This window comes from Pseudonaja textilis, chromosome 2 (genome assembly GCF_049901715.1).
Source record: "Pseudonaja textilis isolate UNSWEBS1 chromosome 2, rPseTex1.2, whole genome shotgun sequence".
NCBI classification, from domain to species: domain Eukaryota; kingdom Metazoa; phylum Chordata; class Lepidosauria; order Squamata; family Elapidae; genus Pseudonaja; species Pseudonaja textilis.
The window spans coordinates 144,100,561-144,119,739 of record NC_141991.1 but is presented as its reverse complement, the minus strand read 5'-3'; the positions used below and the strand labels follow the sequence as shown (position 1 = coordinate 144,119,739).

Here is a 19,179-nt window from a genome sequence, read left to right as displayed (position 1 = left end):
CATTTTACTCAATCCATGATAAATGCTGGGTCTAACGGTCATGTGCAGGCTAGGGAAGTAAATTTGAAGGCGTGTGCAATGTTCTAATGTACAGAAGTTACACTTAAATGTGTGGCAGAAAGTGGACTATGGGTGTTTTTTTCCAAACACAGGTTGAATGTGTATAGTTTTAGAAGAGCTCTGTGTGTGTGTGTGTGTGTGTGTGTGTGTACATACATATACAGTATATATATAATAGTAGATAATGTATCTTTTTGTGTGCCTTTACATATACTATACTATGCAATATGTATGTACACATATAGCATATATACTATACATAGGATTAAATATTGTATTTTGGATGTTCAGTAATAGTAAATAGAGAGGGAAATTATATCTCTTTGAGGCCAGGCAAGGCACCACCATGTGAGTGACATCAAGTTGGCCACGCCCACCCAGTCACATGACCACCAAGCAACACCCACCCAGCCACATGACCACCAAACACATTGAGAGGCTGCCACAGAGAGGAGGGGGTCAAGCTATTTTCCAAGGCACCTGAAGGCCAGACAAGGAATAATGGATGGAAACTGAACAAGGAGAGATTTAACCTGGAAATAAGGAGAAACTTTCTGACAGTGAGAACAATCAACCAATGGAACAGCTTGCCCTCGGAAATTGTGGGAGCGCCATCACTTGAGACTTTCAAGAAGAGATTGGACTGCCATTTGTCAGAAATGGTGTAGGGCGGGGGTCCCCAACCACCGGGCCCCGGACTGGTACCGGTCCGTGGATCATTTTGTACTGGGCTGCAAAGAATGAAAGTAGGGGCTACTTTGCTTGGGCACTGCCATCTTGTTTCGATGGCGCTTGAGAAAGTGCCTCCGGGTAAGCTTGTCGGTTGTCGGTTGGAAAGTGGCGTTTGGGTGCTGAAGGAATCCTCGCGCCTTAGTTTCGTCAAAGTGGGGGGGCAGCTTCTAATGAAGAGACGTCCCGATGGCGGTGGAGTCTCGCATTACTCAGGAGGAGATTAAGAAAGCCCGAAAAGCCCATCGACCGCGAGAAGGTACAAAGGAGGAGTTGAAGGTGGCGGGGAAAAGTGGCTCAGCTCGCCTTGCCTTGGTCGTGTGTGCTGATGCCGGTACCGGTCCGTGGATCATTTTGTACTGGGCCGCAAAGAATGAATAATTGTGAAACTGGTCCCTGGTACAAAAAAAGGTTGGGGACCACTGGTGTAGGGTCTCCCGCTTGGGCGGGGTGGGTGGGTGGGTGGGTTGGACTAGATGACCTACAAGGTCCCTTCTAAATCTGATTATGTGTTATCTGTTAACTGCCCTGTCACACAACCACCAAGCACACCCTTCCAGTCACATGACCACCAAGCCACATCCACCAAATAAGCCACGCCCACAGAACCGGTGTAAAAAATTTTTGAATCCCACCACTGATTCCCATTCCTGATTATTAGTGACATGGGGGGGGGGGGAGAAAGGCTCAGCTTATTAAATATCTCATCATATGATTGTGATGCCCTGTAAAACTTAAGCCCGCGCTCCCCCCTCCCAGTGATCCTGGTTTGCTTTAAGAAGAACCATGTTGCTTTCAAGGGAGCGTTCCCTTTAAGTGCAATGCTCTATCCTTCCGCCATACGTCATAACCCAAACTTCACAATACACCTTCCAGCATTCTCGCCTTTTTCTAGCCGTGGCTTCCAATTCGCGTCCCCGCCCAATCCAGTGGACAGCCGCTGTCGCGGAACTTTGTGCTGACCCGGATGATCACGGCACAAAACGACAGCGGGGCATGATTGGCGCCGACGCAGATCGCTAACGCCTCGTAAGCAAGTGGCCAAGGGAGATGCCTCCGAGAAGCCTGGGTGGCATTCATCTCCCCCCCCCCCACCCCCGATACAGCTGGTATCAGACCTGGCTTGCAAAAACCCCGGACTTCCCGTGCACAAACCGTTTTCTACACCTTTTTTTGTGGCCATTTGATTGTCTCTGCCACCTAGATCGGACAACCCAAATTTCCGTGTCCTCCATCCCCCACCACAACACACATACTGGGGGCTACATGATGGCAATATACCCATGACGTCAAAGGGAATACCTCTCTATTGGGATGCTCGGGGTATTATGTGACAGCGCTACACCCGATGACGGTTTCCTAGGCTTCGGCTTTCAAGTTCCACCTTAATTGTCAACGCACAACATTTTGTTGTTCTACCTAGCCGCTTATTTCCGTCTGAGTCGGAAGTGTGTATGTTTTAAAAGACTCCCGATCGTCATTTCCCCCGCCCTTTGTTCTGTCTACTCTCCAAAGCCCTGCCGCTTAACCCAAGAGCAGCAGCCAAAAGCTTTGAGTCACATATTAATAGACCGACCCAACACCCTCCGCTTTTCCGCTCTGCGCCTTTAAGAGCGAGTTGATGAAGTCAGCGCAGAAGCCGGGACTGCCGCCGAAAGCGGAAGTGGTGGGCGGGGACAAAGCCTTTCTCCCACCCCCACTCACCTCCACCACCACCACCACCACCCCTTCCCCTAGCGCGAGAACACCCGCCAGCTGACTGGCTAACGGCACGAGAGGCGCCCTCGGGGTGGGTGACGTAACGGGGACGGAGAAGGTGTGGGGGGGCGTTAGCGCCCCCGGCGCGCGGTGCCTCCGCCGCAGAGCGAAGGTGGAGGGGTCGGGATGGCAGCGGTGGCGACCCCGGGGGGAGCAGAGGCATCCCCGCTGCCGACTCCCGGAGGGGGTGGGGCCGAACCAGGACCGGGGCCACGGCTGCAGCAGCCCCAAGAAGAAGAAGAACACGAAGTGGTTCGTGTGAGGGTCAAGGTGAGCGACCGGGAGGCGAAGAGGCCAGGTGTGGCAGGGCTTCATAATGATGTCACAGGGCAGGGCAGCCTCCCTTCACCTGGGCTCTCCAGGTTGCTGAGAGTAGGATGGTGCTTGGAAAATGGGGCCGAGGGGAGGGGTTCGGGGGCTTGGAAGGGTGGCCCACAAGATAATGTTGGAGCTGAATCTGCAGCAGGATGAAATGTGGATAATAATTGGGTAAGAAATTATTGAAGGATTGAACACCGGAGGAAAGCGGAGCTGAGGTTCCAACATTATTCTTCAGCAGCATTTGCACTGGGAGATTTAATTGTAGAGAGTAGTTAGCTGTGAAATTGGCCACATAGTTGGCATGGGAATCTGCTTATTTCCAAGGTAACCTTGCAAAATGTATATCTTCTTGCCCTGGCTGAGACATTGCTCTTTTGTTCAGGAAAGCATAGGCTCCAATTTTCATTGTTTCATAAAATGTGCTGAAGTCACTGATTGTTCAGACATCATCCTAGGCTTTGGCTTGTATTAACTGTAGCTTGGAATTAAGACTATATTTAAATTTCCAGTTCGGTAATATGTGCTGTTTTTCTAACCAACCCTAAACTTTTCTACATACTCAAGGCATATTCTGGTGTTCTGATTTTAAATAATTTAGAAATAAGGATATTTTGTTATTGTGATTTATTAGATTTAATATAGCTGCCCATTCTAGTAGGTTCTTCCATGTTATAAGAAACATATATGTTACAAGGAACTACGTATTTAAAAATATTTACTGGCAACTACAACCTTCCTTATTTAGAAATATGTCCTTTTGAGTTCATGGGATTTGAGCTCTTGATTTTTGAATTGTACACTATTGTTCCGATTCATGTCAGAATCAGGTCTTTGATTCAACACTTCAACAAATATAATAATTTGGACCATATTCTAAATTCCATTCAGACATGGCAATTATATTCTTGTTATACGAAGCTAAAAGCCATTTTGTCCTATTTACTTCATACAGGTTTTTTGCAACACTTAAATACATATGAAGAACAGGAGCTTAAATAATAGTTATGTACACTTGAACATATATTGATCCTGGCCCTCAATATTTATAGTGATCTTTCATTATTTCATTTCTTCTAAGTATATTGGAGTCAGTTCCCAGAATTATTCTCCAGTGTGGTTAATGATAGACGTTTGATCTATTGATTTGGGAAATGCACACAAATTTTTGTTCACTTATCACTCAAAGTTGATTAGGGAGAGTCAATAGCTTCTAATTTATTTTCTAATTTATTTTCCCTTCTCTTTCTCATAGTGATTCTTTTTCTTCAGAAGGCATGCCTATAAGCAAAGAGAGGAAATGAAATATTAACAATATACTTCAACAGAGATGGCCTGACAAATATGGGATTGAATCAAATGTGGTCATAATCTTCATTGTATAATGAAACAGTAATAACATTTCTTTATTTTGTCCCAGGAAATACTGAGACTATGTACATTATAGGTACAGATTATGCAGACTATCCAGTTAATGGCACTGGGTTTTAAATCTTACATATATGTGCAATTTCTGCAGAAATGTGAAGGCTTCTTGCAACCTGAGTTCCGGACTTTTGCTGTGGACCCACAGATCACTTCACTGGATGTACTGCAGCACATTCTCATCAGAGCGTTTGACCTCAATGGGTGAGTTACAATACAGAATAACCAGAGTTGGAAGGGACCTTGGAGGTCTTCTAGTCCAACTCCCTGCACAAACAGGAGACCCTACATCACACGAATGGCTGTCATTTGTGACATATTTGGAACAGATCAGACATCCAGCCCTTGCTTATCAATGGAGACCAAGTGGAGCAAGTGGCCAGTTTTAAGTTTCTGGGTGTTACCCTAAAAGAGGACCTGACCTGGGGTGCCCACGTTGCAGCCATGGTCAAAAGGGCCGAGCAGAGATTATACTACCCAAGACTTCTCAGAAAACAACAACTGAATGAAAAACTGCTGGTGACCTTCTACCGCTGCACCATAGAGAGTATCTTAACTTACTGCAACTCTGTATGGTTTGCCAATTGCACAGTGGCAGATAGGACAGCACTTCAGAGGGTTAGCATTGCCCAGAAGATAATTGGTTGCCTTCTCCCCTCTTTGGAAGAGCTTTATAGCTCTTGCTGCCTTAAGAAAGTTCAAAACATTCTGAAAGATCCATCTCATCCTGGCACCCTTTTTTTGAACTATTATCATCTGGCAGATGGTACAGGATAATAAAAACAAGGACAAATAGGCTGAAAAACAGCTTCTATTCCAGGGCAGTAGCTCTGTTGAATTCTACTGTATAGTGCAGTGTTGGTGGTTTTCAGTTCAATGTATAGAATGTGAAGGATGTGTGTTTGTGTTTATTTTCATAATGTACACCGAATATGGTATTTAATTTCATTGTATGAGGTGCAATGACAATAAAGTAAACTAAACTAAACATTTCTATTGAATAGAAACATTGAAATACAATGCTTATCATTTATGTCATGTCAGTTCTGGAAAGCAAGTGCACTGAGAGAGGATGAAAATAAATGGCCCTGTCTTTCAGCTCCCATTGTGATTGCTCCAATTAATGAAAGCAAATTTTGCAGCACATCATTGATGGGGCTACAAGCTAGGGATTTTTGTTTGTTTTGAGATATTGGAAGGAGAATGAGAACTCAGACTGTGAACTATGAACAAAGATCCTTTCCCTCATTATGACATCATATATTACATTATCAATGAGGCTCAAAAAGAATGCCACATACCAAGAGGGAGACTGCTAATGCTGTACGGGGGTGTTCTAAGAAAATGAGAGGATGTTTTGGCATCCCTGAATAAAGTGGGACAGTATGTTTCATTTTAAGAAAAAATGCCTATTTTAGACATGAATTTATTGCTAACTTCTCATATGATTGTAAGTATAGTGAAGAGAAACAATGCTGTTCCTCTTTTTTAAAAAAATATATCAGTTGGGTAGCCTTCAAAAGCTTATGGAACCCCTTCCAGCAATCGTGGCTTCACAGGATCCCAAATGACATAGCTGGAATTCAGCAAGGCACTGACCAAATATTGCAGTCTCTTTGTTTTTAAAATTGGTGTTGGTGTTGGTGATGATCCCAAGAGGCATTCTCTCCTAACTCATTTTCATCCTTACCACTCACTAGCTTCCCAAGTCAACTTCCTGAGTGGTGAATATTTTTCAGGTTTTGATTACTTTTAATCAAGGGATGGTGATCATTTGCCTCTTAGAGCAGGAGTTCCTAACCCCCAGGCTGCAGCCCATTACCAAGCCATGGCCTACTCGGAACTGGGCCTGGCGAATGGCAGCCTGGCACGCATGCACGGTTCAACCTGCACGAGTGGCGAGCCGACGCACATGCACACGTGCATAGCTCAGCTTGTGAAAGTTGAATGGGGCGCATGCGCACTGCCCTGCCGCTCATGTAAGTGAAGCTGCGCATGCATGTGTGCCGCCCCATCGCTCACATGGCCCGGGTCCTTTCCCCACTCCAGCCGGGCCACCAAGCCACAGAGGTTGGGGACCACTGTCTTAGAGGCCGTCTTTCCCCAGTATTTTATCTCCAGAAAAACTCCATTTAATTGGCTGGAAGAAAGATCAGCCCTGTCTCCTTTTTTGAATGATCTCCTACAACCTTTGCAACGTTGATTACTCTTGTATTATTGTCTGATGAGGATTTAGTTTGGCTGGAACTTGCCCCAAAGCCCCACTTAACACCAGACCTTATTTCACAGTACACATATGGGAGGTTGCTTAGTGCATGTGTGATTTCTCATCTTATTTTTACATAAATATCTACGTGCCATGCTGTGAAAGAGATATTTAGCTTTAGTGAAAAGAACTCTAAACCCTTTCCCTGTATCAGGAAGAAGAATTTTACCATCAGCTATTTAAGCCGAGATAAGCAAAACCAAGAAATGTACTTGTCATTGATGTCAGACTGGGATCTGGGGATGGCCTTTGCTGGAGCTTCTAAGCCTTTTTTACAACTAAAGATAGACATCAAGCCCTTGGAAGACAGTGAGTAATTTTTACTTGTCATTAACTAGAGAGCAAATAATAAAGATTCTATTCCCTCACATCTTGTTCTCATTCTATACACTTTACTGCAGGGGGCATGTTCCATCAACAGAGTTCTTTATCTTTACCTTCTCTATTTATATTGTTCTTGAGGGGATGGTGGCTGATAGCTGTTGTAGAAGAGAAGGTATGAATCACAGCATTGACAAATACAGCATTGTTAGGCATAGTCAGGGATGGGGAAACAGCAATAGGGTTCAGCAGGTAAATCTGTGTGTGTGTGTGTCTGTATTTTGGTACATCCCACCCATTGCTTGACTCACTCAAAAGCTATCTGTTATCAGGTCCCTTTTTGTATTTTATCAGCACCTCTTTCCAGCTTGAAGCATGCAAAAATTAATGTGGCTTAGAACATTTTGTAATCTAATCACCAAAGACAAGTTCAGAAAACTCTGCTGACTTAGAATGCAGTTAGACTGAAATATAAACTTGAAAAGCCCTCCCCCTCCATTATTTTCCTCAAAAGAACCAAAGTAAGTGAATGCATGATTTTTAGTAAATCATAGTAGTCGTACTAAGTTTGTTTTAAATTCTCTTCTTCTTATAATGAGATATATATACACTCTTGTTTGCATCCTTTTTGGCAGACATCTTTGTCCCTGTGAAAGTGCGAATGCAGAGTGGAGAGAGGGATCGAAGAACTGGTTTGAGAAATGTGCTTACAGTGTTGTACTCTTTCAGGCCCCCTGCTAGAAGATTGGGATATTATCAGCCCTAAGGATGTTATCAGTACCGACTTGCTGCTAGTGGAGAAGAGATCTCTGGCAGCTGCAGCCCTGCCCTTCACCCAATCCATCATTTCCCAGGTGGGCCTTCAGGCAGTTTATATTTTCATTGGATGGTATTTGCAAGATCTAATGCAAAATGCAGTGCCCTGCATTCTTATGAGTCAGTTTTAATATTGTTATAGTATACTCTTGTAAAACCACAGTGTTTATATGCACAAGATGCTGGTTGTTTTCTTCAAAGACCTTAATGGCTTGGGGTCTGGGTATCTAAGAGATTGTCTTTCTCTGGTAAAAATCTACCAACCTGTCCTGAAAGGCTGCCCAGAGTCCCCATTTACTAGGAGATGCAGTGCGAGAGGGCCTGACAACAGCATTCTTTGTAGCACTCTTTGTCCTAGGGAACAGCTTATGCTCCAAAGTGAGGATGGATCCCACTGTTGTGGCCTTCTGGAGAATTGTAAAGGAGTTATCTTTTCCAGAGGGTCTTTCAGAATTGATTCTGAAGCCATCAGAATTAGCTTTATTCTAATATGTTGCAGTATTTATCTAGTAGTTATGCAGTTTGTGCTTTTAGTCTGGCAAGATTCCTGTCAATAGGGGAACAACAAATTTACTACTCTGATCAGCTCATTGTGTGGCTTCTGGTTTTTGTGCCTGACACAAATTACTCTTCCCCAGCCCTCTAATTTTGTAGGAGTAATTAACCTAAAATCTTGCATGGTAAGATATGGAACTATTTGTGATGTGTGGTTTGGATTTTTTTTTCCCTTCCAGCTTTTAAGTCATTGACTGTTTGTTATTGACCTCAGATTTCTTTTTTGTTTTTTGTCAGGTGGGGCGGACATTGTCAAAAGTCCAGCAGGCACTTAGCTGGTCCTATGGGGAAGATGTCAAACCTTTCAAACCTCCTTTGAGCGACTCAGAATTCCATACGTATTTGAATCATGAAGGACAGTTGACAAGACCAGCAGAACTGCGTCTCCGAATCTTCCACGGTGGAGTTGAGCCTTCATTGCGCAAGGTGAGAAGGAGCATTTTGGGAACCAACATTCCGTCTTGAGAGAGGGATGCGAGAGTTAAATGAGGAAGAGGAGAACCTTCTATTCCTTTATTTTCTTTCTGAAGCAATAGTCTTGGCCTTCCTAAGTGCTGGTAGTAGCTTTTTGTTATAGGGGAAAGATTTATTCCCGTAGCTGATCCATCACTATTGATGAAGGAAGTTTCTTTTAAAACTGAATCCGCCCTATCTCTGCAGGTTGTTTGGAGGTATTTGCTAAATGTCTATCCTGATGGCTTGACTGGACAGGAGCGTATGGATTACATGAAGCAGAAGACACGTGAGTATGAGCAACTGAAGGGGGAATGGGAAGCACGGACCAACCCTGAAGACCTGGATTTCATCCGTAGTAATGTGCTGAAGGATGTCCTGCGAACAGATCGCACTCATCCCTACTATGCTGGTTCAGATGATAATCCTCACCTGACAGCCCTGCATGATCTTCTGACCACCTATGCTGTGACCCACCCACAGATTTCCTACTGTCAGGGTATGAGTGACATTGCTTCCCCCATCCTGGCTGTAATGGACAGTGAAGCACATGCCTTCATCTGTTTCTGTGGCATCATGAAACGCCTGGAAGGTAACTTCCAGGTAGATGGTGAAGTCATGTCAGTTAAATTTACCCATCTCAAGCTTCTCCTCCGCCATTCAGATCTGGATTTCTACTCCTACCTCCTCTCTCGGGGTGCTGATGACCTCTTCTTTTGCTATCGTTGGCTGCTGTTGGAGCTGAAACGGGAGTTTGCATTTGAGGATGCCTTGCGCATGCTGGAGATCACATGGAGTTCCTTTCCTCCTGATCCTCCAGAGAAGGAAGTCGAATTAGTGGGCCCTCCAGCCAGACCCGGAGACAGCAGCCAGTCTATCCGAAGGAGACACATGCTACGCCCAGCCTGTAGTTTTGAGGCAGCTGGGGATCGGCCATGCCAGGGGGCAGTTGCTGAAGAGAAGGTATTAGTAAAGCAGTCTAGTTTTGGGGAATTCAAGTATTACATTACTCATAATGAAGACAATTTGGAGGATGAAGCGTCACTCAGATCTCAGCACTTAGAGGTTGAGAAGGAAGATTGCACCAGTGAGCAGGATCCCTTGATTCAGACAACTAACATGGCTAAATCCTTCTCTGCTCCATCGCTTCGGGCCCTGACACCACCCTCTCGAGATTCTGCCTCCTCCTCAACTAATGGCAATGAGGAAAGTCAATCTGAGGAAGAGAAGGGGGACTCTGTAGTGAATACACCTACTTCTCCCTCCCATGGACCCACTTCTTCTACTCCTCCTCCTGCCCTAGCCAGCCTCCCTCCTCCGCAAGAATTTGGCAAAGGCAATCCCTTTGTACTCTTCTTATGCCTTGCCATTCTTTTGGAGCATCGAGACCATATAATCAAAAACAACATGGACTACAATGAGTTAGCCATGCATTTTGATCGCTTGGTTCGCCGGCACAACCTTAATAAGATCCTTCACCGTGCCAAGGCCCTGTTTGCTAACTACTTACAGTCAGAAGTCTGGGATTCTGAAGAGGGAGATGAGGCAGCAGCCGAATCTCCCGCGGTTTCATGATTCCCCCTTCGTCTTGATGTGTAGGGACGGGTTCCCTGCGGTCATTATGGTGCAAGCATCGATGTGGAAGAGTGGTCAGTGAAGTAATCCAATTTAGGCTCAATCGTTCAGCAATCCTCTTGGAAGATGGTCTGGAGCAACTAGATTGGATTGCCACACTCAATACACCTTCTGTATCTAATGTATCTGTTTTTAATGAACTCTTTGGGCAAATATCCTATCCATTTTGGTGCCCCCGTCCCTTCCAAGTGCTCAATAGTCTTTTTCAAAGCAAAGTTTACCCTGGAGCAGCCAGGTTCTTCCTATTTCCCCTCCCTAATCAATACCCCCCAAATATTTCTCCCTCTGTCTCCTGCCCACTTCATTTCTTAAGATGTTGGTTGCTAAGAGACCCAGATTGATTTCTGATCCTTCTGGAATCAGGATCTTATCATCTACATAGCTTTGCCAAAAACATTTTTAATGTTCCATCATGGTATATTTTTATTTTCCAGCAGTTTAAGCTCATTAGAAGTTCTACAGAGATGCTTCAGCTTAAAAAAAAAAGCCTCATATGCTTATTTCAGTGTTTTTGGGCCAAAGTTTGCTTTTTTTTTTTTTTAAAGCACTTTATTTTTCTGGGGCTTCTGTTCCACTTGTAGCTTTTGATTGTTAAAAATATCCCTAGTATCCATATGCATGTAAAAACAAAACACACTGGATGTGTTCAAAACCAAACTGGCAATTTTCTGAAGGATAGTCAACAGTTTAACGAGAGGTTGGGCAGAGAGAGTAAGTGGAGACCTGATGCCAAAGTGCCCTTAACAGAGTAAATTTGAGGTGTGCAGTACTTTATACTGTACTTGCACGTGCCTTTTGATTAGTTGTCTTCCCAATAACATAACATCCAAGACTGACTCTCTGCGCATATAATCATCATGTCTGAATAGGTGAGGTCCATTTGTAGGTGATTTAGCTGGCCCTATTTAAACCCAGAACCTTGCTCAAGGTGGCAGGTTGACATAATAGCTCTAAAATATGTAGCAGGAAATTCTGTATCTTGGAGCTAAACAGAAGTCATTACTACTACTATTTGTTAACCTGACACCAAGGAGGAACACATAATACTGTGCGCAACTTGATTTCCTGCCAGAGAACTTTTGAATCTTTAACTCTCCCCAATGGCTATTTTAGGGTTACGGTAAAAATAGATTCTTGCTCTTGCCTGTTGTCTACGGTTAAACTAGATGAGAGAGATGATAAAGAGATTGAAGTTTGAAGACAGTGTTGAATGATGTCAAATCTGAGCTATGTTGGTTGCATCTTTTTCTGTCTAGGTCCAAAGTCATCTGCCTAGAAGAATTTTTCCCATTCTGCTTTGATCCATTGAGCAGAAAGGCAAAATTCTTGGTATCAGCCAGGTGTGTTCCTTGAAGTCAGTTTTCTACCTGTAACCTCATCAGGCAGTTTGAATCCATATTTCTTTTAAGTTCTTATAAGTTAGGCATCTTCTGCATCTGTTAATATTTTATTTTGAGACACAGGGAGGAGGAAATGTCTTCCCTTAGTAATATTGGATATACAAGCACATGGCTACTGGCTTTTTTCCCTTAGCCTCAGCCTTTGTTTATTGGGTAAAGCTGGCATGCAGGGTTTTTCTAATCCATTTTAATTAAATGGCCACTAGAAGGAGCTGGAACTTAATTTAAGGTAAACTGTGAAGCAACAGTGAAATAGGTCTGCAAAGTAGGGACCGGCAACTTATCACATTCACAATCCCTTTTCATTAGCCTTCTTAGCTAGAGTGAATGAGATTTTGTAACATCTGGAAGACTTCAACCCCTGTATCCTTTGCCTGTTTGGATGGATAGCATTTATGAAGTTGGAATAATTGCAGGGATGATGATATTTAATCAAAATATTTAAACTCTAAGCCTTTTGGAGAGGCCAAGAAAAGGGCATTTGGGTTCCCCATACTGATAGTTAAAATGTGTTACGACTAACTCATGGCTGTAAATGGTGCCTTAAGAGCTTTGATATTAGTGAGGTGCATCCTCCTGCAATATAGAAATCAGCATATTCTTAATATTCTTAATTTACTCAGCTGTTTCCTGAGTGAGCAATATGAATTGTGAACACAACATTTGGAGGTCATAAGTGAACCAGATATTATGGATTATAATTGGCATTTCTAATTATTTTTCAACACTTTCCCATGTGTGTAATAGTGCAATCTGGGACCATCACCTTGCACACATTTACTATATCCTGTTTTTCTAAAGGTAGGGTTCTGTGTCTTTTTTTCAACCAAACGTCTCCTTCGCATTGGTTTTAGTGATCTTGAAACCTCAGATCCACTCAGACTGCTAGTTCAAAACTCGTAATGTAAATTGCCCTGCATTCTGATTCATGCTGATGGTATTCCAACTCGTGTAACAGTAGCTAGTGATGTTGGAGGGCAACCAGGCAGGCTGTGGAAATACCAAAATATCAAAGCCAATTCTTTCTGTGCTCCATGCTAAGCTAGCTTCCTATCTAATTTATAACTATGCTTCTCCGTGATTTTTTTTTTCTTCTAGAAAAGGCTTCTGCCTAAGAATCAATTGCTATTTCCATCATGATTTGCTCTTTGTGTTACCGTGAGCTTACATGAAAGCATGCATGTAATAAACTATAATTAGTTGAGCTTGGAATTTGAAGCCATATGTTAACCTTCTCACATGACATCTGAGAATATAAGAGCAGCCAAGTGATATGATAACATTATGCTAGTCCTTAGATGGTCTAGGCTGACTTGATACCAGATATGAAGTCTCCAGCCATATTTATCTGCATATTTCAAAGTCCTAGTGAGAGGTCTTACTGCTTCTCTTAACAGTGAGCATTTCATATGTTGCTGGTGATACTGAATTGGGTAGAACATTGAATAAAATATTTTTAGGTAGACAAAACTCATGGACTTCCTCAAAAGATCTGAGGCAGTAAGATGACGTGGAGCAGCAACAGCTATTGCATAGACTTCCAATGTGTGAGATTAATTTTCTGTTTTAATTTGGCTTGGGCATATATTTTAATCAACACCAATTCCGAAGCATTGGTTTGGCCCAAGCCAACTTCCCCCCTTTTGATTCTTGATTTGTAGGTAAAGGGCTAATATTGCTGGGTTTAAGCTGTGGCATTTTTTAAAGATGGGAACGCCTTTTCTTTTTAGCTTATCCCTTTCTAATCTGCTGAAATTTCTAACAGGGCTGTCAGTGCAAAATAGTTACTATTGGAGCCACATCGGTTGCACTGGTTTTAAGTGTTTGATTTTCAACAGTAAGTAAATTGCAGGCAACCTATTTTATTCTGACTTGTGGAGGGTGGATCACAGACCCCCCTTGGTGATTTGCTTCCTCCATGGTGCTATTGGAGTCTCTGTGTCTCAGCCAGGTTCTCTTGGTTATTTGTTTTACTTCCGGACAAGTGATATACAGTCTGGATAGTGTTTTCTCCCCTCCTTATGAGGACAGGATGGGCCTGACCTGTGCCTTTTCCTATGCTCAGAAAACTTACTTTAGGATTAAATTTGAACCTGCCACCAAGTTTGAATACAGAGGTAAGACTCAAACATTGGTAATAATAGGGTGTATATGTACACTTGTTTTGAACCTTAAATTTGGACTGATTGGGAGGTAGAGGTGTTCATTTCATCTCAGATATCAAATCACAAATTACATATTAAATTGTGATTCATGTCTTTATGAGGCAAACACTGTAAAATAAGTAAAACTAATCTGAATTTAAGTTCCTACTTCAGATGCAACAGACATGTTTCTTACTTCAGAGAGATATCCAACTGAAATTTAGTCTCTTGCATCCAAAGTCTTTAAATGAGAGTCTTTGAAATGAGAATTCAGTATACTGTTTTTGATTAAATGAATCTTTGCTATATTTCAAAAGCATGCAAATACTTCATGTCCATAAAAGATTAGGAACAGAACAAGCAAACCTCCATGCAACTGGCAGTGATGCTGTAATTGTATAATTTTCAGCTCCTTTTAATTAATTGCTTGACTTCAGTGACCATCCAAAGTTTATGATTAAAATGTATTGCTTCTCCAAATCTCTCTATAATTCTACTTGCTTATTTTGCACTGCTGCTTTCTTTCATTAATGTGCTAAACTAGTTCTCTGAAGCAAATAATGGAACTGACTAATATTATATTGCCAAAATAATTGGTTATATCAGTTGGAGAAGAAAATACCTTAACAGACCCTCTCTGTATTGTTGAGATGTTCCTGAACTTTCCTTGCCTTATAATCCCTTGCCTGCTGCTCTGGGTTTTCATCCCTCTCTACTGTTATCACCACCAACAACGTTTTAATTCAGATTCTCCTATTTGTTACTCAGGCAGAGAATCTGACCAACAGGCAGCTACCACATCCAGATGGATCTGATCTAGTTATTAAAATTCAATGAAACAGCTTGGCAGTTTGAGTGAAATGAACAGAAATTCTTTTGTGCTCTTTGTTGGTTTGGTGAGATTTGCATAAGGAGTTTGTCACGATTCTTTAATAGCAGAAATAGTGGTGATAATACGGAAGCTACCTGCATGCCTTATTTCTGCTTCTAGATGAACACCAAGAGGGGAGTCCTGCTTGGGGTTTATTATAGGGGTCCAAATTCTCCCCCCTGGACAATTTTGAGAACTATGTTACAGCTGATATCATTTATCAGCCAATCTCTGAGTACAGATGCTATAACATAAACTCTATTTTGCATGATTCCATCTTTGGAGCCTCCTATGGTACTTGAAAGCTGGTGGCCAAATTCTGTTAGATTTCCTTCCTCCGTTTCTGTTCCCATGTCTGAGAGAAGACTTCTAATTTATTAAAGTTTGTTATTCTGTGTTATATTTATATCTATATATTTTTATCTTGCCATTGTATTGTATTTATTTATATAAGCTTTTTTTTTCCTTTTTGTTGTGATGCTTTACATTTGTAACAGGGACTTGTGAAGAGTACCAAGGCTTTAAAGGAAGGTTGTATGAGATAGGAACCGGTGGTGCCAGAATCCTGGCGCTCACATATTTGGTCTAGTATCTTTCTAGTGTTACACCGAGTCTTAATAAGATGGTGAGCGTGTTCAGAGATGAAGAATACCCTTTTGAAAGTTAAGTTTCCAGTAAAAAGATAGAAGGGGGCTGAATAAAGTGTGTAGCCAAAGGTATATAAACCGGCCAGCTTAGATAGAGGTGTCTGTGACAGTGCCATTGAGACCCATTGTATCTAAAGTTTTGGAGAGTTTCCCTTAGCAGGCACCTGTGAAATGAATGGTAATACAAAAGGAATCCTTCTCTTCAGTTCATTTGTTTGAGATTTGCACAAGAACATTCCCAATATCTTCTATAAATGAATAGAAAGGTGGTACGTGGAGTTCCTGCCTCAGGCATCAAGGTATTTTGGCACATATGGTTCTGGATTTTTAGTGATGTTTAAAGTTGTTTTGATGGACTAAGAAAATGGAAACCTTTAACCTATATTCTTGATAACCTAATCACTTAGGTTCATTCCACTGGATAGTTTGTAAGATTCAGTGGATCAGGGATTGGTCATCACCAGCAGGCCTGAAGAAGGAACCAAAAAGGAAGTGTCCAGAGAAAGGCTTTATGATATTTAGAGTTAATTTTCTGTTTCAGCCCTCACTCCACCTCTCCTCAGGACAAGGCATTTATACTGTTGCATGCTTGACAGTACCCTTCTCATATAAACTTTTTTTTTTTGCTCATATACTTGTAAACTATTTTTCAATTTTATCTCCTCTTAATGTATTATCGTTAAATTCAGATGGCCATTTTTCCTTCTGGCCTCAAGACACTTTTGTTTCTCTTGCTTAAAACAAATATGATAAAGGTTTGAAAGTCTTAATAAAAATACCTGTTGCTTGTTGCCTTGGTTTGTGAATTAAAGGAGTGGACCAGCCCAGCTTTGTTCTTTGCTAAGGCAATTTACATTTCCTGTGTTATCAGATTCTAATGTCAGCTTAGTGGCTTGATTAAGTTGCTGAGAACTGGAGGAGAGACACAGAATCCTTATCTTGCATTAATATAGTGGCTTCAAGACAAAAGAGGACTAGCAGCTAACAAGAGCAAAACATGGCCAAAACAAACACTTAATATTTTAATGGGTCTTAAAAATAGAATCCTATGCTAATCCCAGTTCATTGATTTTGCCAATCAAAGAGATGGGTTGAGGTAGATGAAGGTTTGTCATAAGGAGCTTTAAGAAACTTAAGACAAATGTGATCCTGCAGTATGATATACTCTGCCTTAAAGCACTATAGAAAATGTACAGCAGAGGTGGTATTCAGCAGGTTCTGACCTGTTCTGGAGAAACGGTAGCAGAAATTCTGAGTAGTTCAGAGAACCGGCAAATACCACCTCTGACTGGCCCCACCCCCATCTATTCTCTGCTTCCCATTGAGTCCCAGCTGATCGGCTGGGTCTTCTTTTTTTGCCCTGCACAGGGGAACGGAGCTGGAAAGCAGGTTAGTGGGGTGGGGAGAGAATGGGGATTTTATAGTATCCTGCCCCTGGAGTGGACTGGGAATGCAGATTTCACAGTACCCTTCCCCTGCCATGCCCACCAAGCCATGCCCATAGAACCAGTAGTAGAAAAAAATTGAATCCCACCACTGGTGTACAGGATAGATAAGGAGAAAGAAAATGGTTCCCAAAACCTTTAAAATGTTGCCCACAATATTTTAGGCTAGCATTAAAACATTTGCAAGGAGAAAATTATGGCAAACCAACTTGGAAGAAATTTAACAATATCAGCCCAAGAAGGGTAGATGGGATGGTGATCAAGCTGACTGATACCAGACATACAACTTGCAGGAAAAAAATGTCAGTGGATGATTTAAAAAAAAACCACATTAAAAAACTGTTAAAGAGTGGAACTGGAACAATGATTGAACATTGTTAGGAATGCTGTATCACTACAGTTTTATCTTTACTATTTTTTTGGTTCTCAAAAAATTAAAAATGAGTTTACGCTTCAACCTGTTTTTTAATTTTGGTGTTAATGAATCTATCTTGATGGCACTGTAGAACCATGGAAATAACATACAGGTAGTCCTTGACTTACAGCCATTCATTTAGTGACCGTTTGAAGTTACAATTGTGCTGAAAAAAATGACATGACCAGTTTTCACAGAACTGTTGCAGCATTCCCATGACTGTGTAATCAAAGTTTGGGCTCTTGGCAATTCAACTGGCAATGGGCTCATGTGATCACTTTTTAAAACCTTCTGACAAGCAAAGTCAACGGGGAAAGCCAGATTCACTTAACAATCATGTTACTAACTTAACAATTGCAGCAATACAACTGTGTCAAGAAAGGTCATAACATGAGGCAAAACTCACTTAACAATTACTTAGCAACAGAAATTTTGGGCTCACTTGTGGTCACAAGCCGAGGGCTGTATAGAGCATTGTCACAGTAGGGAAGCAAAACATGCTGGAGCTCACAAGGACAAAAGAAACAGTTTCACAGGCTGAGAGTTCAGTTGTGAAAAATTAAACTCCACATAGCACAGAAGAAAAATATCAGATCTGGTTTACCAGCAGTCCCAAAGCAATATCAGTTGTTCAGATTGGGCATTTTAAAATGATCTCTGGAAATTCACCAGGACTGAAGAAAGTTTGTAGATAGCATCTTCTAAAGCTTAAAAAAAATCCCTCAAAGGGCATGTGTAAATGCACAAAGTATACACTATATAAATGCACACATAGACATTTATTATACATTTAAAAGATTAATAGAGTTGGAAGTGACCTAGGTCATCTAGTCCAACCCCCTGCCCAAGCAGGAGACCCTACACCATTTCTGACAAATGACAGTCTAATCTCTTCTTGAAAATCTCAAGTGATGAAGCTCCCACAACTTCTGAGGGCAAGCTGTTCCATTGGTTGATTGTTCTCACTGTCAGAAAGTTTCTCCTTATTTCCAGGTTAAATCTCTCCTTGTTCAGTTTCCATCCATTATTCCTTGTCTGGCCTTCAGGTGCCTTGGAAAATAGCTTGACCCCCTCCTCTCTGTGGCAGCCCCTCAAATATTGGAAGACCTCTGTCATGTCTCCCCTGGTCCTTCTCTTTACTAGACTAGCCATGTCCAGTTCATAAAATATGTCAAATACAAATACGTTTTTTCATTACCTGAACATGTTAGCAATGCTTGTATATAAATTACAATACTACACTACATGTGCAGGTTGTTAAGGTAAAGACTCAAAATTCAACTTTTGACTATTAAAAAAGCAGTTTTCTTAGCAACGATGTCAAGTGATTTAGCTATTGCTTCCTGTTGAAACGTGTAACTTCCCAGTCTAACTATCCTTGGGTTTCTTGATGGTCTTGCAAATAAGCACTAACTAGATTTGATTATATGTAGGTTTAGGGAGGATCAGCCAGAGTTGGCTATTTGTGTACAATATCACAACACAATCCATTTACCTTATCTGCATGAACAAATTGGTTTTTTTAAACAGCAGTGTTTACCTGCTAAGCTGGCAGGATAGGCTTATCTCGGATGTTTGCTTAGTAATGGCTAAGTCTAGAAAAAGTTTGGAAGAAAGCAACCTGATTACAAGCTAAAACAAAAAGTTAAAAACCACCTAATAATAATATGGCACTAAAAGTCAGGTTTTATATTTCAGTTCAGTTCATTCCCCCTCATTAACCACACTGTCAGCATCTGCTTTCCTATCTTCCTTGCAGCCATTGCAAGTAATGCAATTTGTTTTGTCACATATAGGTGTTGTTTTGGTTTCTGGACAAAGTTACTAAAATAATTTTTTTTAAACTGAACTCAGAACACTAAAAAAAAGACCTGTTTTGAGATTGCAATATTGGAAAATAACAGTGTTTTACATTCTGCTT

The 19,179-nt window shown here is 41.7% G+C and overlaps 1 protein-coding gene across 2 annotated transcripts; it reads left to right on the top strand.

Moving 5' to 3' along the window:
• The first annotated feature begins 1,662 nt into the window (after positions 1-1,662).
• TBC1D25 (TBC1 domain family member 25) lies at positions 1,663-17,300 on the top strand. Of its 2 annotated transcripts, none has more exons than XM_087925644.1 (6): positions 1,663-1,818; positions 4,385-4,494; positions 6,711-6,865; positions 7,607-7,731; positions 8,486-8,674; positions 8,909-17,300. In XM_087925644.1, the coding sequence occupies exons 3-6, from the start codon at positions 6,763-6,765 to the stop codon at positions 10,274-10,276; spliced, it is 1,785 nt and encodes a 594-aa protein (XP_087781770.1). In that variant the 5' UTR covers positions 1,663-1,818; positions 4,385-4,494; positions 6,711-6,762; the 3' UTR covers positions 10,277-17,300. The 2 variants fall into 2 exon arrangements, with proteins under 2 accessions (XP_087781770.1, XP_026567086.1); XM_026711301.2 differs by lacking the exon at positions 1,663-1,818 and adding an exon at positions 1,887-2,817.
• The last annotated feature ends 1,879 nt before the right edge of the window (positions 17,301-19,179 follow it).

Excerpts from the sequence above, each read along its gene's own strand:
- TBC1D25 (XM_026711301.2), top strand. The coding sequence starts at position 2,674 with ATGGCAGCGGTGGCGACCCCGGGGGGAGCAGAGGCATCCCCGCTGCCG. Across the intron at positions 2,818-4,384 it reads TGGTTCGTGTGAGGGTCAAG|AAATGTGAAGGCTTCTTGCA; the intron begins GTGAGCGACCGG and ends CAATTTCTGCAG. Across the intron at positions 8,675-8,908 it reads TTGAGCCTTCATTGCGCAAG|GTTGTTTGGAGGTATTTGCT; the intron begins GTGAGAAGGAGC and ends CTATCTCTGCAG.